A 25,218-nucleotide genomic window follows, 5' to 3' on the forward strand; every position below is an offset into this window, starting at 1 on the left:
TGGGAGGGAGGGAGGGCCCGCGAGGAGGAGGAGGAGGAGGAGGAGGAGGAGGAGGAGGAGGAGGGGAGGAGGAGGAGGAGGGGAGGCCAAAAGAGGAGAAACAACAGCCAACAACTACAGGGGGAAAGGAACAAGAAAAAAAAAATAAAGAAAGCAAGCAAGAAAGCAAGAAAAAGAAAGGGAAGCAAGCTACCCACCCACCACCCCCACCCCACCGCGCTCCCCCCCCTCCAAAAAAAAAAAAAAAACAACTGCACAAAAAAAAAAAAAAAGAAAGAAAAAAAAAAGGAAAGAGAGAGGGGGGGAAAAAAGAGAAAAATCCTGTGGCGCGCCGCCTGGTTCCCGGGAAGACTCGCCAGCAGCAGGGGGTGGGGGAGCGCGAGCGGAGAGCTGCTGGAGAGTGAGCAGCCCTAGCAGGGATGGACATGATGCTGTTGGTGCAGGGCGCTTGTTGCTCGAACCAGTGGCTGGCGGCGGTGCTGCTCAGCCTGTGCTGCCTGCTGCCCTCCTGCCTCCCGGCCGGACAGAGCGTGGACTTCCCCTGGGCGGCCGTGGACAACATGATGGTCAGAAAAGGGGACACGGCGGTGCTTAGGTAGGAGGACCGGCGTGCTGCTCGTACTTGTGTGTGTCTCTCTGCCTCTCTTTCCGCCCTTCTTGCCTTTTTCTTTTTTCTTTTCTTTTTCTTTTTTGCACTAAGTGGTGGACACGGATGCCGAGCTCCATCAGCATCCCAAACGAGCCGGGCGTGCGGAGCGATCCAGGTGCTGGTCGCGCCGGGCCCCCCGGCCGCTGGGGCAGGAGCAGGGGCAGGGGCAGGGGCAGCGGCCGGGGCCGGGGCAGGTGCAGGCTGGGCGCGCGCGATGCGGACGCACTTTGCGGGGACGCCAGGTGGCCCGGGGAGGAGTGAGGCGGGAGCCCCGGGAGGGGCAGGTGCGGCTCCGATGCCGGCTCCCGGGGTCCGCGCCTCGCCGTCGGGGAGTCTGACAAGTTTATCAGGCCGCTTTCCTTTTTTTTTTTTTTTTTTTTTTTTTTTTTTTTTTTAACTCTCGCCTGAGCCACTTTTCCAAACTGCTGGCTCCCTGCTCCCGTTTATTTTTCCCTTTCCCTTGGACACTTAGGCTCAATTTTCTGCCCCTTGAGCTTGCTTGCTTTCCGCTGATGCTTTTCTCCTCTCCCTCTCTCCCCCTCTCTCTCCTTTTTTTTATTCCTTCCCCCTTTTCTTCTCCCAGTTCCCCCCCTTCCTTCTTACTCTCCCTGTCCTCTCTTGCCTCTTTTCATCCTTTTTTTTTCCTGTTTTCTCTGCAGTCTTCCCTTTTCTGTTTTCTTCCTGCTTATCTTCAGCACTCTCATTTCTGATGCCATGTAACCGCCTTTCCTTCACTCTTCTTCTTTTTCTTCCCTTGTGGATGTCCCTATTCTGTGGTCGGGTCTCCCCCCTTTTGAGTCCCATTCCCCATCTCCCCCCTCCCCGTACCCCTTCCCATCCCTGTCACATACACCCGCAGGTTCCCTCCGAGCCCTTCCAGTCCCTTTCTCTCACACTCACAAATCTCTCCCCCTTAAACACACTCGCTCACATACTGTTTCGCACCCTCACACACACTGGCACTTCCATGCTCCAACAGCCACTTTCATATCCACGTTCTCCTTCGCTGTTCCACACACTGTCACTCACACGTGTGTACACGGGGTCCCTCTTTCTCTCCGTCCCTTCCTCCTCCTCTCCTTCCATATTCAGTCTTACTTCTTTTCTCACTCTCTCTTCCTCCCTTCTTTTCCCCCTAAGCTTGAGCACTGAAATGTTTTGTCATTAATGAGCATCCACAGCCTGATCCTACCCCTAAGCAACACCGCAGAGTGAGCTTCTGGAAACATATTTTTGTTTTTTCTCCTCTTGTGAAAATACCAATTGATGATCAGCGCTGCTTAGATCTAAACAAGGCTAAACACTCTCATTCCTTCATTGCCGGTCGCCCTACCTTCTCCCCCTGACACCCCCAACTGACGTACACTCCAGATCTCCCTGAAAGATCTTCTTTCTCTCCACTGGGTGGTAGTTGCCTTGTAAGTGTGGATGCACAAAATCAGTATACATGGCATGTCCTAGGTGACAGAGAGTGGGACATGTTTCTGTTTGAATTGTGCAACATATCTTAAGTCTAATGATCTGGGATCTGGGTGTGGTGTAGGTTTTACACCTTCTGAAACATGCTTAGGAGTCCAAATTCGTGTGGAATGCTATTATAATTTCTGATACACACTAATAACTCATATGCCTTTGTAATATGTTATCTTTGCTGCTGGAAACACAAAATGCCACTGAATGTATACAAAAGTAACCCATGATTTGTTATGACTTAGTAACACACCTTTTCATTGCTGGTAAAAGCTATGAACTCTATGTGACATGAGGATATGAATAAAACCCACACGTATGTTCTTTATATTAAGTTTGTTTTGGAAGTTTGAACCACAGTGGAAAGCGTGAAGCCAGCCCTACCCTTAGAGGCTGCAAACACGTATCGTGGGAGCTGCAGTCTATGTGTGTGTGGCAGCCTGTGGCTTCTTGGTAACGGGCATGAACACTTTCAGCCCAAAGGGTCTGATGGACTCCTTGCCTTTGGATGATCTGTCTTGGCGTTTGCCTTCTAACGAATCTAATACATGCTGTATAGCTAATTAAAATCTATCCGGAGCCACATCCTGCTTCTCAGAGACCTAGGCTTATTAGTTCTCTCATTGCTTACAACAGTGAAGCTTCTCCAGCTGGTGGGGGCAATACCTTTCCGGTGTTGCTGCTCTGGGCGCAGTCCTTGTTTACTTGTGTACACTGGAGCACATCCATTGACAGGCTCTATGCTGACTTCTATGATATCTTAATTAGGGAACTTTGGACTCTTAAACTTTTTAAATAGAATAAAATCTCTGTCTCTTCTAAGTGATGTTTGTACCAACTACAGTGTTCATTCATTCATTCATTTAATTTTAGTAAACAGAATGATTTTTTGCCATATGAAACAGAAGTCTGATCTGCGTTACTTTTTACCCAAAGTCATTTGTTTATAGTAATTCTGTAAATTCTCTAGGGAGTATCCCACCTCTTTACCTTTTTATACTGTCCATAGGTTTTTAAACTATCTTAACATATGCATTTATAAGAAACTCTCCGTTAACAATTGTGGAATCCTATCAGTTATTTTTCTTGATGCTTCTGCATCTGGCATTTGCTCTGTTCGTAGACCGATACAGATAGAGCTTAAGGACTAATTGAGTGTGTAAATCAGGTGCTGTATTTTTCATCAAGAGTAATGTCACTCATATTTTATGTGTTTACATTAGAGACTTTAGAGTCATATTTGATGTTATTCCCGAATTCATTAGGAAACAAAACAAAACAAAATTTATCCTCAAACATACAACCCCTCCCATCAAAGTACAAAAACCTGGTGCTCGAAAGAACACTTTACTGAATTACGTGATATCACTTATTAAGATTTACCCACTATGCTCTATTTTTAATGTAATGCGTTCCTCAAAGTGTCTCTAATAAAGAACAAATAGTAGTATAACAGTTATCAAATAACTTTAAGAGCTAAAGGCCTGAAAGTGCAAACATGTCAGTCAGTGACTCTGTTGCTTGTGGTTACATTAATGAAATAGAAGTTTAAAGGTCAAATGATACATTTCTATCTCCAAAATGCCAGAATGTCTGTTTCAGAGGAAAAAAAAATCAAGAAAAACAAAACTTTCCTTAAGTGGCATTATAGTACAACAGGGAACTCATTCTGTGATCTGCTGACTGTATCTATCATTTTATAAATCATCTTCTCTGTTTAGTTTAAATCGTGGACTTACAGTGGAATTCCTCTTAGTAATTGCAGCATTCCTATTATTTCAATTTTGCCTTTCAAGCCAGTAAAGCAATTTATTAAGTGTCAGAAATTCCCTTACTCCTAATAATGTTCCTCCCTGATAAATCTCTGAAGGATTGACTTGAGCTATTTGGACCTTCTTGATAGAGTATCTAATGCTGCCTCTGTGCAACTTAGGACATTTGGTAGCCCTATCACTAAACTTTGGATTTCAATACATGCATGTATGTCTTAGAATACGTTGTAATTTGCTACAAACACAATATTTTCATAGACTTACCAAGTACTGACCTCAGTTGCTGTGTTTAATACGTGTTAGTATTTTGTGCCTAACAAAATTTGTTAATCTGCCTACGGAGAAATTACCTTTTTCTCCGGTCTTCAAATTGCATCTTGTAGTACATGGAGGATAGGAGTTAATGTCTCGTGGGGTGACAGAGCAAAGAACTGAAGATGCTAGAACCACATTGGTCACATTTCAGGAGCCTCTGTTCCTAGACCTGGAGAATCAATGGATTCTCCATAATAATGCTCTGGATCAATACATAAATTTCAGAAGACTTTTGAAATGTAGTTTTGCAGTCACTTTCACGTGAGTCAGTTGTTTAATTCTCACCAGATGAACAAACACAGTTATGTTAACATGTCCAAAATGTTTAATATTCTTTGGAAACAATACAGGGAACATCCTCATTTATATCCTTCTAGTGACTGAACATTTCTTAAACACATGTCATTTTTAAGCTAATTCTTTCAATCTGTTTCTACTTCAGCTCTTCTGTATGAATTTTGTACATTTTAAGCCGCCTTCCTGATATGAATTCAAAATATCCTATTCTCTGCTTGTCATACTTTAATCAAAGAAAGGAAGAGAGATTCTTTTCTTAAATGTGATATCTTCTTTTACCTTAGCAAAGTTGAACACAACTCTGTCATTTTAATACAGTAGGTTTGAATGGAAGTTATATATGAGATCCCAGTATGCTGTTGTAATAAGAGGGACGATTTTTGCTTACAACAGAGAACATAGAGCCCATTTCTGCAGAAGACATTTTCATTGGAAGCCACAGAACTGTCACAAGTAGATTTACAGGTGGATATGATGAGTATTTATCACTTCTCAGAACTATTTGTCCAACACATTTGCCTTTTGATTAGACTACATTAATTTTGTTTTGAAATGCCTGTTATTGGATGTAAGAAAGTAAAGGATTTTTTTATGGAAATGCAGAATTACCTATAGCAGAAGAAATCAATTGTGCTGTACTTTTGGAATATCATCAGATTGTCTCAGATTGTCTGTTGAGTCATTCCTACACATTGATGCATTACATATTTCAAATACATTGTTTAACTATATAGACATTTTCAATTTAGTACATCAGGCATTATTTAAAGACTTGTATGCTTATTCAGTAGTTTTGGACAAATATTTTCCAAATTCTGAGGTTTTTTTTCCCACTTCTTTAAAAAAAGAAGGGGAAATAGATTATCTTACTGAGTCATTTGGAAAAAAATGTGTTCTGGAATACAGAATAAAACGCTACTCTGTTACCTGTAATGATTTGCAAAGCTCTTCAATTAGTGTGACTTATTACTTGGCGTATTAATACATGATCATTTGTTATATTTTAGGACAATGTAGTATTTTAGAGTTTTCTAGCTAAATTAATTTTGCCCAGTCTTTTTTTGTATAGAAGAACTGATAAACCCACGTGATTGTGTAAATCTTTGAACACATTCTTGTTGATAAAGTACTTATTTTAAATGGATTGGGTTTGCAATTAAATAGCTCCATGAGGAATACGTTCGTTCTGCAATACCTGACTTCTGAAGAGCATAGGGAAATGTTCACGTCTTGTTTGTGACAGCCCTTGACCCGATTGCTCACTCCAACGTTTGTCGTTCGGCTGCCCTTTGCTAGTGGAGATAGATGGTGGAGCTAATCCCCGAGCCTGCACTCCCCAGGCAGCCATGGGCATCCGTCTGTCTTCACGTTGAGCCGTTGACCAATGGAGGGTGGTGGTTTTGGGAGAAGGGAGGACTTGATGAGTCAGGCTCTATGGTGTTTTCCCCTTCCTTCCTTGCTTTGGACAGTGTCCAGCAGTGTCTGCGTCCCTCAGTGGGACCTCTTTCTTCCATCTTCTACCAGATAACTGCCTCTTGGGCTTCTGTTTACACTCTCATCTCTTTGTCTTTCTCTCTTAGGAGGAGTAGTGGCTTCCTGCTCTTCTGATGCCTGGGTTGTCTTACCATTACCTTTAGCTTTTCTACATATCTTGCAATTAATTTCTTTCATCACGTTCCCTGTTTTAAATATCCAGAATGTTTTAAGTTTTGCTCGTGGAACCCTGATTGATACATAGTGAAAGGTAATAATTTCAGTGATTTTAATTATATTTGATTAAATGACTGCTTTGCCCGTGGCACCATAAGTATTGCTTACCAGTGCTGGATATAATCCTTTTTGAAGGAGACATGCATCGAAGTTTAACCATAACAACATTGGAGCATATTACAAAGAAGAAAGATGGATTTATTTTCCCACGCCCAGATTATGGTGAGAATGATAAACCACATGTATAAATATTCAATTAAATATACATTGGTTAACAATATTTGGATAAATATGGTTGCTAAGGGTGGGAAAATAAAGAGGTTGATGAATATATATTGGCAAGATTCAATTATTCTGTATCTTTTTTTTTTGGCTGACCAAAGGGAAGGAGGGCTAAACTCTGTTTGTGGCTATGGGATCAAAATGCTGAGATAATTCCTACAGAGTTGCCTATTGAAATCAATAGGAATCAAAGGCCTTTCTTTTATGTAGCTTAATACCTGAGAAACTAATAAAAATTTCCAGTTTCTTGTGAAGTATATGGTCATAACAATGCCCATGATTCTAGTATTTGACCTCTGTAGAAATTAGTCTCTCAGGCCATTTGAATCTTTTGATCAGAAATCAGATCATTTTCCTATCATATTTAAATGACAAAACATTACAGATGTCGTGTAACTTACATAGAAGAGCTAAGGGAAACTTCATTAATGAGTTTTTTCCCCCTCTTCCTAACTGAGCATTGGGTCATGTGGCAACTTCCCTTTTACTTCTTCACAGTACTACAAAGAGCGCTGTGTAGGTGTCTGGCAACAAGTACTCAACATAAAGTCCTACTTTTGGTATATTTCCCTATGCTTTTGCAAGAAAGATGTGAATTTAAACCCATTATTAATGAAATAAATGACCCTCTCTCATGGATGTTCAGGAGAAGATTTCTGAGTTGGGAGGGAAGTTGGACTTGCTGATCCATGCCATCCTTTGCAGAGTTTTGCTGATCCATCGTAGATTGTCGTTGACACTTTCTACGTAAAAGAGAAAATAAAATTTATTGCTCTTTCTTTCCTAGGAGTGTCATATTATCTGACTTTTGCCTTTCATAAGGGGAATTTTAAATTGGGCCACATGCATTTTTGTCAGGTATTTTATGTGTTTCAGATACACCAGTGGAAACAAGATCTTCCTGTACTATTGAGAGTAAAATTTAGGATTTTCCTAGATGGTCATAATCATTATCAAATTGGGTTTTAATTAGTCTCCTGTATCTAAAACTGTAATGTCATTTACAAGATATTGAAGAAATTTGCTAATAGCAAAAAGTTTTCTGATGTTTTGTTAAAATGTACTTTCTGTTCTTTGCTGTATTAATTTTAATGGACAGAACAGCTGGGTGTATAAGCACTATGACTCTCGTCCATCGATTCCTAGGGCCTTAACACAGAACCTTACATGTATCAGGCTAACATCTACTATTTTTTAAATTAATGACTCCGTGGAAGGATAAGTGAAGGGGTAAATGTGTTTGTTCTTTAGTTTATTAATTGTTTCACATTTTAATGATTATAATATACCTAGTACTATGTTGGGTCTGCATATTTACAGGGACTAAGAACTTTTTGTTGAATCCATATATTCCAAGTTTCTGCCTTAAGTAATTCCTGCAGAAGTTCTAGTGGGTTAAGACACATATGTTGGAATCACTCAGTATCTTTTAATTGTAGGATATAACTACTAGCATTTTTTAAAAGATTTTATTTATTTATCCATGAGTGACACAGAGAGAGGCAGAGATGCAGTCAGAGGGAGAAGCAGGCCCCATGCAGGGAGCCCGATGTGGGACTCGATCCTAGGATCCTGGGGTCACGCCCTGAGCCGAAGGCAGATGCTCAACCACTGAGTCACCCAGGCACCCCTCCTAGTGGGTTTTGAGGAAATGTCCTGGATATTTGCTAAAGGCATATCTTAAGGTAAATATATTAAGTAGAGTAGAAGGCATTAGATGTAATAAAGGTAAGTACTATTTGATAAAACTTTTTTATGGGTGTGTATGTGTACACACGCATGCCTATATTATGTCAAGATTTTAGATGTATTTCTTACTGAGGGTTTCAGCAGGGAAAGTTTGAAATGCAATGATATGGTGGTAAGATTTTGAGTTGTAGTTGTAATTTTAAGAAGATCCAAGATTTTAAGGAATGAATATATTAAGGCTTTTTACTATTTCCAATCATAATCATCAGATACGAGGGACAGTTCAAAACAGTAAAATGTCTATTGTGATCTCCTAACATTTTTGTTTGTTTGTTTCTATCTCAACTCATGAGCCTTCTCTTCCTTTCTCCTAAGGTTTCAATTAAATCAAATCAATAAAGATACAGAGGTAGAGGGAACTGGCTATTTGCTATGGACAAATAACTCATTTGAAAAGTAGCTATAAGCCCCAAACCGGAGCAGAACTTTTGTATCATTCTAACCATCTCCCAGAGGTAGGTCAACAGTACTTTATAAACCACAGGGTATTGATACTAGCTGATAGAATTTTAATGCGGTCATATGGCTTTGATTTATAACGTTGAAGAGGTTATCTATTAGCATAGTGGTTTCTAAGCCATATCAAGTTCTGAGTCCTGACAGAGGACCTTTGATGCTCTTAAGCAACCAGCTGGCATGGGAATTGGTCTTTTAATCACTTTTTCTAGGAAAAGGGGAATATAGGAAAGGAGGAATTTGGCAGTGTTGTCAGCATTAAGTGTTGCTCTTTTGAACAGTAGCCAAAGCATTATACTTTACAGATAGCTGGTAATTTGTTCAATTTAAGGAAGATGTTTATAACCCTTTTTGGTCCAGAACTAAATTGTTCTTTAGTGAATTTCACTAAGTTGTTTGGACACGTCCAGTGCCCATGTTCATGCTACAAGCTATTGCTCTAAAATACTGAAGGATTTTGTGTGATTTAAATGGGTCATGGGGAAAAATGTATTCTCTTCTCTTCAGAAACCCCTTTCTTCTCGTGTGCCTAAATTAAATTTAGAGATATTCAAAGGATTTAAGAGACCTTGTGAACAGAATTGCTGTAATCAGAAGACAAGGGTATTGTTTGTGTACTCTCTGCAATAACATTATATAACATTGTATTGGGATATTAAATGAATAAATCAAAGGAATCATAACATTTTCCTAATCTTATAGATAACATTTTTTATAGGTGAACATATTTAGATATATGTGATTTATAACTAACCTGTTTTCAATCGATACAAGTGATTAGCAGAATTGATGGCATCTCTTACTGCCTAACATATTGCTTGACACATTTTTAGTACTCAAAATCTGAATGTTGACTGAAGGAACTGAAGGCAAGAAAGAGGAAGGGGCAAGGAGAGGAAAAGGGAGAGGAAGGGGGGCAGAAAACTGTGCTATGCTGTATGAGCAAGTTCTTATCAAGTTACCTAAAACTTTAGGTCACTGGGATGACATAAAATTAAGCCCACGATTTGTACTATATAACAATAAAAATGAATAATTAAATAATACTTTGAGATAAAAATAATATATCGTAATAAAATAATTCCCATTCAAAATGAATACATTTCATTTCATTAATTCATTAAATAATAGGGATAATCCTATACCCTTCCCTACATGATGAAGTGATGTATGTTATACAAACCAAAGTTCTAAAATCATATTTTACATTCAGGTGTATATCTTCCTTCCCAATTACTAGTCCATTTATGTTTATTTTAAAAGATAATTAGTAACTCTGGACCTTGGCCTTCAGTGGGGTCAGGGGCTAATTTTTTGGAATATGTTCACAATAGGAAATTATGTATAAATCTTTGAATAATTGCTTCCCTGTCTTATTGAGCATATGTCACTGATCGATTTTTTTTCTCAGACATCATTAATGTGAAATAATAGCTATAAAAAGCTATTTTTGCTTATGTACAGCGTTTATCTTCTTTTGCATTTGTTTAGTTGCACTGAAACCCGTCATGCTCCAGGGTGTCCAGAATGGGAGTGATGAGAATTTGAGTTCCTACTTCTTTAATTACTGACTGGCTATGTAACCTTGAACCAATGCCTTACCCTCAATTAGTATGTCCCTAACAGAACCACATGGATTATATGAGATAATCCATGTAAAATGCCACCACAGTACCTACGACATAGTGAGCACTACATTTGTATTGGCTAATAATTTTCTGTTGCCTTTTTCTCCTAATCTTAATCTGGAATTTGTTGGCACTGTTTATTACCATTATTGGTATATATTTCCCCATTTAAGTCATTGCTTCAATTATCTGTGAACCAACTATACAGTAATTGTTGAGCATATATTTTTGCTGTGACGTTTGTTAAATAGAGCCCCAGGACATCAGATAGAAATCTGTGGTTGAACAAAAAAACACAAAGGAAACTGCACTAGAGGAGCTTATTACGCACAGGTCCTAGAGGAGGCATGTGGCACACTGCCAGGGGCCCCATGGTGGGTCCAGTCAGAGAGATCAGCCAGGCCTGGGCCTGGAGCACTTGCCTCTATGAGGGCCAGCGGGTGGAGTGTTCTAGGCTTCCTTGGGTCCAACCTTATTGGTCAGTTCTAACCAAAAAAGAACAGAGTTTAATTTTAGGCTCTCACAAGGGGAAGGTACACAAGGGGAGGCAGGAGAGAATGCTGCTCACAAGGACTGCTGGGAAAGTGCACACACGAGCAAAGGGTCACTCCATTCACGGTTGCTGCTCGCTGCTTGGCTGCATGAAATGGATGCGTAGGCAGTGAGAGCCTGGAGTAGTTTACAAACTACTGACAGTTTGTATTTTACAGATTCTGCTTAATGGACATACTTGTGTGCGTCTGTGTTGTTGAGCCTGATAAGCACATGCAATGACTACAAATCTGAAAGTAGAAACATACCAAAAGAGGCTTAGCAGTTACTAGGGTGCAGACCCAAGGCCCTCCGTAGCAGAGAAACCACACATTTTATGCTCAATGGACTGATGACGGTGATTTGACTCACTTAAGAGAAGTAAAAGATCACCGAAATTGGGTGATAACACGAAACATTGAGACTAGACGAAGAAATGAAAAGAGAGAAGAACAAACGAGAGATGAGAAAGTACAATGTGATGGCCGTGGAAGAGTTAGAGGGTGATGATTAATATTTGTGACAGTTCAGGAGAGAAGTGATAACTAGTGACAACATTGGAAGAGTCGATAAGAGAGCGAGAATTAAAAAAAAAAAAGCCAACTGTATTCTGGTTGGGGTAGCAAATAATTATTCAGGATTCGATAGGCTCTTGTGACTCTTCAGGGCATCTGCATGTTATGCCAAAGGCAGGAGAGTTCAGAAGCAGCCTGTATGGGCGAGAATTTTCCATATATATCACCATCTTATCCATAGACAATAAACTCAGGAGAAGCTCAGAAAATATGAATGCTTGCTTTAATTTTGCATATTTGCCAAACACACAGCAGAATGATTTAGCTTCATAATCATGATGAAGCCATCATCATCATGATTCAGATTCAACTGACAGGCACTGAGTACCTACTATATATGACGTACTTTCACAACAATATGCAGTAAGCTATTGCTTTCCCAGTTTTATCACCAAGTAAATTCAGGCTTAGAAAAATGAGGTAACCTGCCCCGGGTAAAAGGGAGCCAGAATTCAAATCTAGGTCCTTTTATCCCAAGCCCCATGGCTTTTCTACTGTCTTGTGTCTCTCCCTAAGAAAAAGATCAAATGATTGATAAATTCGTCGCTTATTCATTTACTAAAAATTTATTGAGCACCAGTTGCATTTTACCTATTGATAAGCCAACGATGATTAAAAAAAAATCAAGAAGTGTTACATGTTTGAGGAAAAATGTGAGATTATTTTAAATGAGATTAATGCGTAGCATATATTACATAGTCAAGCATTTACTAGATTGGAAAAGAGGGAATTCTTAAAACTATAAATATTCTGAAATAAAATGTCTCATCCAATTATGATTTCATCCCTAATGAGTAGAAGCTACGGATAATACAAGAGGAAAAAATGAACAGCTTTTGAGTATCATTTAAGGTTAGGCATTATCCATTGCCGACTTTATTGAATCCTCATAACTGCCTACAGTTTTTCTACTCTGTAATGGAGAAACAAATTCATAGATAAGTAACTCTCTGAACGTTATGTTCTTACTTATTTTTTAACTTCAATGCAGATAGTAAATGGCATAACCAGGACTTGATCCTAGGCATGTGTGTCTCCAAGGCTCGTGCTCATTTTTTTTTTATTTTAGAAGTCATAATATTTCTTGGAGCATTTTGACAAAAAGGAGAAGCAGTAGTTGCTTGCTATAGTATTCCAAGTTCCCCATTAAATCATTTGAATACTAATTCTGGCATAACTCCAAACAGCTGTACAGAGTTGATTTCATACCCTCTCTTGAAAAGGGCTGGGCAGCCGAAGGTGTTGAGCTGGTGCTTATTTCCCAAGATAGAATGGGAAGATAAAAAAAAAAAAAAAAATTGAGGACTTACGTAAAAGATGTTTGTATTCTGATTTCATTAAACATGTTCATTTTGTTATTGAGTCTTGCAGTTAATTGTAGTCAGTGAATAAAACGAAACCTATTGGAACTAGATAGGTTGCCTTTTTCTGCTAGCTGCTAGGAGTGTATATAGTTTATAGTCTAGTTGAATGAAAATTTGTTTTTATCTGATGGTGTGTAACTGAAGCGTCTTGTGTCGTGTGTTTACATATCCACCTTCGACAGATTCTACATGTGCACCCAAGAGGAGGCTTTCGTGTTGACTTATGTTTTGTATACCTAAAGCTTTCCCAAAATAAAGTCCTATTTTTGTCTCATATAATTCGAGAACATTTTCGACCTCTCTAGCCCCATGCTACCTCTTCCTTCTCTGAATTCCAAATTCCTACACTTTTCACGTTATAATGTTTATTCCCATCAGCTTTACATTGCAGTAGACCGTTGTATGTTTGAGTCTGCAAAGCAATACAACAGCTACTGTCTTATGTAACAGTCATTTGGCCTTTATTATTGCAAATCCTTCACAGAACTTTGCATGTTGCTATTTGCATAGGATATATTTAGTAAGTATACTTTGACTCTTCATTTTTCTTCCATTTGGGAATTTGTTTTCTATTTTTTCCCACTCATCATATAGGTTTTTTTTTTTTCTTTTCCCTCTCCTAGGGAACATGTTCTTTGAGATGGTCATTCACCCATATGACAGCATGTGTTTGTTGAGTCCCCATCAGACACTAGACACTTCCTAGGAGTTTGGGATATAGTCACGATGAGATATAAGGTCCCTCCCATTGAATTTACATTCTGGTTCAACCTGTACCCTTTTAACAGTGCTGTGTAGTGTAAAGAACTTACGTTTGACTTTTCACTTTACCAACTATTAGCTCCGAGACTGATAGTTTCTGAGACCCTGTTTTCTTATCTGTAAAATGGAAATATTGATCGCTACCCTCCATGCATACTTTGAATCGTAGTAATAACACCAGTGACTGTGCCCCAGGCAGTTTTCTGCACATAGTTGGTGTCCAATGCCAGTGTCTTCTCTTTCTCCCTTCCTCACGCTTCCTTTAATACAGCTGTAACTTAGGGCCAGGACTATCTAGGTGAAGGAATTGTTATGTATTTAATGGTGTGCTTCCTGTTTTCTGTTTGATCCCCAATAACTTCTGAGGCTTACCTATTTTTAATTCAAGGCACCTTTCTGATACTTTTAAAAAGTAGATTTGACCTGAATATGGGATGACTATCAATCATCTTGTTTCTATTTCTTGGACTCATTTTTTCCTCTGGGATGTTTTGCCTCCTTCATACCATGCTCTCTTTTGAATACTTTTTGCACATGGATTTCTCCCTAAATATATTGTCAGCTTTTAACATATTATGAATGTCCATGAAGATTATATATTCTTCACAGTTTCTTCTTCTGACATCAAAACCTTGTCATTTGGTGTTTTGTTTTTTGTTTTTTTTTTCCCTAAAATCCTACCCTTTTCTCAGTATACATTCATTATGGTTTTTCTTGGTTGGAATGATAATATATGTAAGGAACACTTCATAATTATCACCTGGTCCTCTGATTAACAATTTGGAATTCTTCAGCACATGATTCTTCATTTAAATACCACTTCTGTACTTTTGCCACTTCATTTTCTGAATTATTCTGAGCCTCCTACCCCTAATGGAATGGATGACACTTCTCTAATCTCAACAATTGATGAGCTGATTTTCTGACTTTTCCTGGAGTATTCTAAAAATTCTCTTCATATGTGACATACACAATCAATTGGTTTCTAGCAGGCCATATCTAGACTTTTCTATATCACCTAGTTTCAAGTAAGATATAGTTTAGTGTTTATATAGGGAGAATCGCTAAAAGGTTAATTCTTGTTTATTTCCTTCATATACATTAAAATCTCTATTCACCCTTTTTTCTCCAGTACAGGACAATTGTGCTTTTTCAGATTCATCCTAAACTTTTCAATATCCTCATCGTTTTCCTACTTCTAGCCTCTCTAGACGTGTATCTAGGTTAGGCCCTTAAAAAATAGTGGCATATTTCTTTGAATCATTAAATAAAATTTAATCAGGAAATTTCTTTTTTTTTTAAATTTTTATTTATTTATGATAGTCACACACAGAGAGAAAGAGGCAGAGACATAGGCAGAGGGAGAAGCAGGCTCCATGCACCGGGAACCCGACGTGGGATTCGATCCCGGGTCTCCAGGATCGCGCCCTGGGCCAAAGGCAGGCGCTAAACCACTGCGCCACCCAGGGATCCCTAATCAGGAAATTTCTTAAGCTCTGTATAAAATGAGTTAGTGATAGCACTAACCTATAGGTTGTAAGAATTAAAGTTTATAAACTCTGTGGCATCATGTGTAGTACAAAAATAAGTAAATGCTAGCTATTAAGGCCTTTATAAATAGCATTAACAGTAGATTTTCATTAATAATTTTGGGGATTAGCTGACAGACAAATCAAGATTCTCTGGTAATGTGCTTGCTCCTATATGATCCCGCATGCCTTAGGGACTTACCTCATGAATTATTCTTTATTTCAGATGAGGCTTCCTGCTATTGCCTCTTCTCTTGTGGGACTTTCTTTTTTTTATCAGCTGATTTTCCAAAATGGCTTTTCAATAATTTCTAAGTTCTGTTCATTTTCTACGCTTACCTTAATGCTATTTTATTTTCATGGAACCTTCACTAGTTGTCCATAATTGAAAAATTGAAAGCAAAAATGTACATGGATATATTTGTATATGTCCCCAAATTTACATATCCAAAGATATACATATATGTATGTATTTGCACATTTATTTCCTTCATGACTCTGTGAGCCTAGTTATCTTGCATTAATGTTGGATTTAACAAAATGGGTTTGGTGAAAATAAGTAGTTCTTTCCTTGAATTTTAGTTACATATATACATGTTTTATGAAATACCTCTATCCCACTATAGGCCGTATAAAGGCAGAATTGTTACCTTAATTGCCTTTGTATCCCTTGGGCCTTGAACAGGCTTGGTGAGTAGATAAATGTTTGTGGAAATGAGTAAATGAATCTAAAAAAAATTAGTTTCTCACAGTAGAGTCATCGCATGTTTGGTTTAGGAGTTATATATGTATGAAATACACATGTATTTTTCTTTTTTTTTCTTTTTTTTAAATAAATTTATTTTTTATTGGTGTTCGATTTACTAACATACAGAATAACACCCAGTGCTCATCCTCAAGTGCCCCCCTCAGTGCCCGTCACCCATTCACCCCCACCCCCCGCCCTCATCCCCTTCCACCACCCCTAGTTCGTTTCCCAGAGTTAGGAGTCTTTATGTTCTGTCTCCCTTTCTGATATTTCCCACACATTTCTTCTCCCTTCCCTTATATTCCCTTTCACTATTATTTATATTCCCCAAATGAATGAGAACATACAATGTTTGTCCTTCTCCGATTGACTTACTTCACTCAGCATGATACCCTCCAGTTCCATCCACATCAAAGCAAATGGTACTTTCTCCAGAATAGACCACATACTGGGTCACATGTATTTTTAATTTTTAAATTTAGTTATTAATTAACATTTTTACACAAATTTCCATATGGAGTACGTGTTAAGGGGAATATGTATCTGTATCTCCATTTCTTTGTGTTCATCTTAGTGTCATATCAATTAGCAGAAATTTCGTGAGGTAGGGGGACCTATTTGTCCAGTGACTATCACTGCCATGCTCTCAGAAAATGTTAAGATCTATAACATTATGATGATAGAATAACATAGATGGGAGATATTTTCAAAAAGATAATCTCAAGAATTTGCAATGTGTTACTTTTAAAAAAAATATAACAGTACCTAAAAATAAGATTTGGGGGAATTTTTTTTCTTTTTTTTTTTTTTTTTTGTATTTGATCAAGTAAAGTCACTTGAGTTCTAGACTGAAGGGTGCTGTAGTGTTTTCCCTCCATTTTTTTTTTCTTTTTTGAGTAGAAGCTTATTAAATAGGACATCACAACAGAGGAGGAAGAATTAAGTTCCAAGCTGATGGGATCAAATACATGTATGGGTGGGAGAATTGTGAAGAATAATATATCATGATAATGATGATAATGCCTATGATTTTTATAGCCTGGCACAAAATAATTTAAAATTCATAAAATTAGGAAGGACACTCATTGGAGGTTTTCCATATCTTTTAAGTTCCCAGTGGTGGACATACTTAATATTACATGCCTTAGAGATTTAAGAAACAGATCCTTAGTTTGGTTTTAAAAGTAAAAACTTTTGGTTTCTGATGCTGCAGTATATATCACCAGGCATCAGTGGGACGTTCAGTAAATAGTTTGTCTTACATTTCCTTTAACTTCTGACTTGTTATTTCTAGTAAACTAGAGAAGTATTTTAATTAATTGATTATTAAATATTTATTTATTTATTCATAAGAGATACAGAAGAGAGGCAGAGACATAGGCAGAGGGAGAAGCAGGCTCTTCGCAGGACCCCCGTGTGAGACTTGAACCTGCATCTGGGGATCAGACCTGAGCTGAAGGCAGACGGTCAACTGCTGAGCTGCCCAGGCGTCCCTAGAGATGAATTTTAGGATGAAAATTAATGCATAATATTTAAATTAAATTGTGGCATTCATATCTCAGTTATTTTCCTTAGAAATAATTCAAAAGAAGAAGTTGGATGTATTTTGAGATTAAATGGAAATATTGAAGCTGATCACCGTTAGTACCAAAAAACTAAAGTTAAAGGCTAACAGAAATCATCTCCTTAATGGAAGAGTCAACTTACTGCCTATTTGAAATTATTTTCTTTTGGTATAAACACATAGATTGGTAGTCAAACAAGCAAACAGTTATGGTCAATCAAATTAATTAAAACAAAAAGATTGTCCAAGAGTTTAGATTTAATTTTGCATGGAGAAAAAATTTGACATATAAAGTTATATAAATTATAATGGTGTAGTAATATAATGGTGTAGTTATATAACTTTTAATCGAGAAAAAATGTTTTTATGTATAGTTATTAAACTATTTTATGAAGAAATGACAATTGAATATTTAAAATTTACTTGGCATGGTGGTTTATTTAATGAATTACAAATTTATTGCATTAACATAAATACTTTTAGAAGGGACAAATACATAAGATAAGTTCTTGCTAATGATATTCCATTTATAGAAAAATTAGACTTTGGTACATTTTTTTCAAAGTTTTCTTTATGTTCAATAAGAGTTTTCTAAGAAGAAATAAAATATTGGCATTTTAAATGGCAATTACTTCATTCCCAAAAAAGTCTATGCATTTGTAAACATTATATGGATATCACAGACTAAAGTTGCAGTCATTAATTATAATTGACCTATTTTAAGTATTTTAAAATATTATAACTTATTTTTTCAAAAATTTAAATAATTTGAGAACTTTAAATATTGCTATAAAACTATTGTCCATATTTTTTTGCTTTGAATGATAAACAATAAAAGATATTGTAGGATGATGGATATCAGAAAGTGAAAATGATTTAATTGCTAAAATTATATTTAATCATTTAGTATTAATTTTTCTATGCTTAAAAGCCCATATAGAGTCTCTGGCTATTTAATAATAGACTATAAATAATCCCAGTAAAGTAGAAATCAAAATATGATTGCAAATATATATTTTGGATTAAAATTTAAACATAGTCATTTCATACTTGAAAATAATAATTACATTTTGAGATACAGTGTCATTTATATGTTATCTTACTTAAATATCACAACAACCTTATGGGGGAAGCAGGACCAGTGTGTTAAAATTCCAGTTTCACAAAGGAATAAACACAGGTTTAAATGTTAAAGTCTTCTCGGTTATGAATAGTTACGATGTCTTTTCAAACTAAAGTTCAGTCTGAATTTTTAATACGTTTTTCTTCATATTACTGATGACATGAATTGCTCACTGTTACAGATTTTATCTGATTTTTAAGGGGCTCCAGAACATTTGATTTTGGCCTCCATATTGAATATACCTATCATAACTAGTGATCTAACTTCCACTCTTTGTGCTCCATCTCCCATCACACTTGACCCTATCCCTCAAAATAAATGTGTGTGCAGTAAATAATGGAAACATCTAAGAAGAAATAAAAACACACAAAGGAAAGAAAATAAAGAATACTGGAGTGGAAAATGTTTCCCACTGTGAATTTATAGCCATTCTCTTTTGTCACTGCCATGTTTTTTCTTTTTGCTTTGATACCTTCTTCCCTCACTCTGTACTCCAAGAGATGAAAACTACCAGGAGATGGTGAATATCTCTTAATGCCAGTTCTGTAGCTAATTACCGAATGGAGAAATTATGTTACCATCTCGCTTAATTTGGGATATAGAGCTCAGAAGAAGAAAATTCTTTGCAGAAAGAAGTGCCTACATAGCAGTAGCTTAAGAGAGAGAGAACAGATTTTTCAAGTAAAGAACTTTAAATTCTACAGGGTCCGCTTTTTGCCTATTTTGTTTTCACTAGATGTATTCATCACAAGTTTTAAAAAATGTGTTATTTAAAGTTGTTTTTATTAGGCATATATTTCACTTTCACAACAGATTTTCTCTCTCTTTTAACTAACAAACAAAACTACTTAAATATAGAAAGCAAGAAACATTCATTTTGGAGAAATAAAACATCAAATTTGCATGGATAATTTCCAATAGTAAGATAATAGGAGACTTTGATCAGTTTTGGTCAGAATTTCCCTAAATGGTGTCAAGGGGGAAAGTTAATCTATACAATGTTAATACAAAAGACATTCTTTTAGTTGACCTATATGTGATCAACACTCTTATTTCTTCTAAAGATTTCCAACTGGTACCCTCAGCATGCAATAAACTTTTCTTTAGTGTGTACTTGAACATTTCTCTCTGTCAGTTGAATTCTGAGATTAGCAGAATCGGTTAAAATATGTGTGATGAAAAAGAGTTTTGTTTCTACAAAAACAACGTTGAATGCTTTGAAAATACTTGATAAAGGCAATTGCTAAAAATAATTATGTTTAACTAGAAGTAGGTGGAGTAACTGTAAAATATTTGTTGGAAAATAATTAAAATTTAGATGGATTCTGAGAATGCATCACAAGTATCTTTAAATTCCCATTCCACTTTGAAGAACCAGAAATAGAACGTTTGATAATCCTAATTGGAGCATTATGTGGTACAAGAGAGGTAGTATGGTAGTTTAGTGAGTAGGCTTTTTTGTTAACAAAAGAAGTTTACTCAGTCTTTTGACTGGTATTTTTAAGTGGAAACAATATTTAGAGTATGCATATAGTGAACTGCTTTTTGACTGACTGATAAGTATGATCTTTTTTTTTAAGATATTTCTGAAGATTTTGCCATGAAGAAAAATTTTAGAAAGCTATGTCTTTATTTTTTTATTTTTATTTTTTTTTCAGAAAGCTATGTCTTTAAAGAATGTGCCCTGGCTATCACATGAAGCACATACCTTTACTCCATATTCCTGGAGAGGAATTAAAATGACTTTTATTTTATTTATTTTATTTTTATTTTATTTTATTTTATTTTATTTTATTTTATTTTATTTTATTATTTTCTATTTTTCATTTTATTTTAGAGGTTTATTTATTTATTTTACAGAGAGAGATTGAGAGAAAGAGAGAAGGATGATAAGCAGGAGCAGCGGCAGGCAAAGGGAGAGGGAGAAGTAGACTCCCCGCTGAGCAGGGAGACTGATTCAGGACTTGATCCCAAGATCCTGGGGTCATGACCTGAGCCGATGGCAGAGGCTTAACCAACTGAGCCACCCAGGCATCCTTAAAGTGATATTTTCAAATAGATATTATGGGGATCCCTGGGTGGCTCAGCGGTTTAGTGCCTGCCTTTGGCCCAGGGTGCGATCCTGGGGTCCCGGGATCGAGTCCCATGTCGGGCTCCTGGCATGGAGCCTGCTTCTCCCTCCTCCTGTGTTTTTGCCTCTCTCTCTCTATGTCTATCATTAATTAGTTAATTAAAAATAAATAAAATAGATATTAGTAAAGGACAAAAAACTATATATCTTGTTCTTTGAGGGGAGTGATAATCATGATTTATTTATTGATACAACTAATATTTCTTGAGCATTCAGTATATGACAAAACTATTCTAGGTTCCTGGGATTCATTAAGACCAAAAAAAAAAAAAATTTTCCCCCATCCTCAGGCATTTTATAATCTGGCAGGTAGACCAATTGTGATAGGAAAACAATTGTAGAAGAAAACAATTATTTCTAATAAGGAGGAAAGTAATGGACACAGTATTCTTTTCCTTGAATGTTCAACCTACATGTCTGCTCAGGCAAAAAAAAAAAAAAAAAAAGTAACCATTCTTGAGCTTTCACTTCAGAACTTTCAGTCCTACCAGGATTTAGAGGAGGTCATAGCCTCATCTCCCAATTCTTCACCACCTTGTTTTTTATAGACCCTGTTATTTTCACGCTTAGTGTTGCACTTGACTTTCCCAACTTTCTGGTAGGTTAGGGAAGTAGTATTCTAAACATCTCTCTTGTCATTTTAGGTCTCAGCTTAAAAAAAAAAAGACGGCTATCTCTCCAGGAGCCTGTCGTGCCACCCAGCCTGGGGTGGACCTCTCTAGTCAAACATGACAGGCTTTGGACGTGAGATACCTGTCTCTCCTTTCTGATACGCTCTTTCATATGTTGTGTTAATTGTCTTTCTCTTGCTACTTTTATATAAGAGTTGGCCGGGGGGGCGGGAGTAGCAGGAGAAAGGTGCTCTCTGCCAAGTTTTATCTCTGGGGCTGAAATAGTTCCTGACCCCAGTGGGTGCTCCATAATAAGGTTTTGTTGATAGTAAAAACTAAGGCTTAGAAACAAGATTTTCTTTTTTTTTAACTGAAAGCTTCTCACTATTTAATGTGACACTGTTAACTATTCATTCTACCAAATAGGTAGTTTTACCAAAACTATTTCATCTTGGATTTTTTTTTCTTTGAAGTATCTTTTCAGATCATCGTTCTGCGTAGCATAGTTTGGGGAACATTAGAAGGCTTGCTTATTCAATTTTCTTTTTTTAAAGAGATCAAATCAAGAATATTTTTAACATACCATGCTAGGCGCTAAAATCACAATACTTGTTTCCAACTTGGTCATGAACTTAGATGTCAACAAATAGGAATTTGTAAAAAAAGAAGTGAAAAAGTTGTATATTTCCACAGCCATCTATTTAGGCTAATGGTAATTTATAGTATTCCTTGTTTACTTTTGACATTACAGTAAAGCATGATTTTTTCCCCTTGAGTAAACATACTCAAATGATATTTTCAGAACCTGCTTTTTTGTGATCCTTTTCAAATCTCTATGAAACAAGCAAAAGTCATGATCTTATAGCTGTATTTGAAATCTTTCAGAAAGAGTGTATTGGCATGCTCAAACATTTTTTACCAGAGCTTGTTCTTAAAATTTATTATTTTGAAGTCCACAAGGATCATTTTAATTATATTTTGCTTCTAGACCTTTTAAAAATAATATTTTAACTTGTTAGAAAGAAATGCATTTACCCAATCTACGTGTAAATGGTGGCTTTTAAGAATGTTGGCTCCGTATGATGAAATACGGAATCAAATGTGAAGTTGTATTGAATTCCAATTGGAATCCATCTAAAATATTTTCCAGTTTGAGCAACTATTTCAGAGTATTTCATCCACGGTGTTTTTCATGGGGACAAGGTAGTTTGAGGAGTATTTGACAGGGTTACAGAGGCACTTTCATCTTTAGAATCACACTGTTTTGTTTTGAATCACAACTTTGCTACTAATTGTGGCTTTGGACAAATCGCTCACCCCCTGTGCCTATGCCCTGATCAGTAAAGTTGGGATAATAAGAATGCATATTCTATAGAGTTGTTATGAGGATCTATTTATATTAATTTATATAAAACCTGTGAATTAGTTAAAACTGTGTCTGGCTCACAGTACATGCTTAGTCAGTATTATAAATTATCACATGCTATTAATGTAGTTCATAGGATTTGATGGGTGAGAAGAAAGTTTTGTTCAGATATATTCTTCATACCAATTAGACTTACCGGTAGATAATCAAAATGGTTTTCAATGAAACCAAGGGATGATGGACGTCTCTATAATGTATAATCACCCTTTGGGGAAAGTATAGTCTTTAAGTCCTCAGACTTCAAAGTCAGAGCAGTGTTGATTCTTTTGCTTCCTAGCTGTTGTGTGTTCAGGCAGTTTACTTAACCTTTCAAAGCCATGGTTTTGTTATCTATATAAAGAGAATGAATCCGTGCTTCATAGCGTTGCTATGAGGATCAAAAGAGGAAATTTACATAAAGCACTTAGTGCATTGCAGGATACGGAAGGCGATTAATAGATGTTAGTTATTGCTATTATTATTATTGTTTTAACTTTATTGTATAGCTAAATGTTTCAGAAAATCACTTTAAATGAAAAAAAGAAATCTACAAACACAAAAATCGTACGGCAAAAATCAGAATTACTACTGAGAATGAGGAGTACGAACAATAAAAGAGATGAATGATAACAAGAGATAAACTTTGCCTGCATTGCAATTTTGCCTAAGACAAAACTACATACAAGAATAGTTTTATTTGTACCTCATTATTGTCAATGAACATTTATTAGCTTGCTCGTGTTCGTGCTCCTGTAAGGGTCCATTAAATAGACAAGATACTTACCCTTTAGGAGGATATAATGAGATGTATTCTTTCTATGTATAAACTCTCTTCCTATGTACCAGGCTTGATGTGTTGGAAAACTGTGTTTTGTTGCTGCAGAATATAGTAAAAATTTCTCCTCTTGTTACAGATAAAAACTCTCCCTCTAGTTTTGAGATGTAGCCTTTACTTTTATTATTATTTGTTTTTAAAATATTTATTTGAGAGATCAAGGGCAGGGGCCGAGGGAGAAGCAGACTCCCCACTGACCAGGGAGCTCTGTCTGGGCTCAGTCCCAGGATCCTGAGATCATGACTTGAGCTGAAGGCAGATGCTTAACTGACTGAGCCACCCAGGAGCCCTGAGATGTAGCTTTTAAATACTAAAATTCGGGATCCCTGGGTGGCGCAGCGGTTTAGCACCTGCCTTTGGCCCAGGGCGCGATCCTGGGGATCCAGGATCGAATCCCACATCGGGCTTCCGGTGCATGGAGCCTGCTTCTCCCTCTGCCTGTGTCTCTGCCTCTCTCTCTCTCTCTGTGTGACTATCATAAATAAATAAAAGTTAAAAAAAAATAAAATAAAAATAAATAAATAAATACTAAAATCCACTACTGTAATTTAGATGATGTCTTCATGAGCCATAATTTGTGTCTTCAGTTGCTACAAGGAGTTGCAAAGCCATTTATTTGGTCTTGCCACAGTTCAGATCACATGATACAGACTGCAATTAACAAAAACTGATTAAAAATATATAAAGATAAAAAGCTTACAAGTCAGCATAAAAAGATTATCATATTTTGTATTGATAAACACTTTTTAGGGAGCTTCCATAGCTTACTCTTCTTGTGATCCTCATGAAAGCTCAATGAGAGGAGAATTGTAAAAGAGAGAAAATAACCAAGGTCACATAACTATTTAGGAAAATAACCTACTTGAGATATTCTGACTGCCAATCTATTATTCTCATGAAACTGAAAAGTGACAGGTGAATTTTAATGCATAAAAATGTTAGTGCTTTTAGAATTTATTATATTAGATTTTTTTGCACTTATAGGCTGTTTTTGCACTTATAGGCACTGATTATCCTTTGTAAATTTTTTAAGGCTAAGTTGCAAAATAAGAATCTACATTTTATATATTTGCATCATGTTCATTACAAACTTATATTACATATACTAATTTAGTAATAATACCCTTATGGGCTTCATATTAATAGTTAATTTTATTTCATAAATGCCTATAGCATATCTATGTATAATTAATCTTACTTTTTCGGGCCATACTTTCTCTTGATAATTTTAATAATACCAGATGACTTGGGATGCTTGGTGGCTCAGTAGTTGAGCCTCTGCCTTTCACTTGGGTCATGATCCCTGGGACCTGGGATCAGGTCCTGTATCAGGCTTCCCATGGGGTGCCTGCTTATCCCTCTGCCTGTGTCTCTGTCTCTTTTTCTCTATCATGAATAAATAAATAAAATCTTAAAAAACAAAAACAAAAACATGACCTAGGAATGAGGGTGAACAGATGTTCAAATACACAAAGGGCCATCATATAACTCTGAAAGCTCATTTTAGAGATCCTCAATAGTCTTGGCACTATTGACACTGTGGGCTAGTTAGTTAATAGTCTGCTGTGGGGGATGTCCTGTGCGTTGAGGATTTGTAGCAGTATCCTTGGCCTCTATCCGTTTGATACCAGCAACACCCAAACCCCTGAGTTATGACAACCCAAAAGGTCTCCATGTATAGTCAGATGTCCTCTGGTTAAGAAACACTAAGT

General features: G+C 36.8%; 1 protein-coding gene and 1 long non-coding RNA gene across 3 annotated transcripts in view; both read left to right on the forward strand.

Annotated features, from left to right (window-relative positions):
• The first annotated feature begins 280 nt into the window (after nt 1-280).
• Nucleotides 281-25,218, forward strand: part of NEGR1 (neuronal growth regulator 1) — an 813,773-nt gene continuing 788,835 nt past the window's right edge. For both annotated transcript variants that reach the window (XM_025417983.3, XM_049111800.1), the window contains exon 1: nt 281-595. In XM_025417983.3, the coding sequence (XP_025273768.1) occupies nt 420-595 (176 nt within the window). In that variant the 5' untranslated portion in view covers nt 281-419. The remainder of the gene's footprint in view (nt 596-25,218) is intronic.
• LOC112641058 (uncharacterized) overlaps nt 6,466-25,218 on the forward strand; it is a 90,090-nt gene continuing 71,337 nt past the window's right edge. Inside the window, exons 1-2 of the long non-coding RNA XR_004816680.2 lie at nt 6,466-8,180; nt 8,560-8,699. This is a non-coding gene — a long non-coding RNA (uncharacterized LOC112641058). The remainder of the gene's footprint in view (nt 8,181-8,559; nt 8,700-25,218) is intronic.

This window comes from Canis lupus, chromosome 6, assembly GCF_003254725.2.
Source record: "Canis lupus dingo isolate Sandy chromosome 6, ASM325472v2, whole genome shotgun sequence".
NCBI classification, from domain to species: domain Eukaryota; kingdom Metazoa; phylum Chordata; class Mammalia; order Carnivora; family Canidae; genus Canis; species Canis lupus.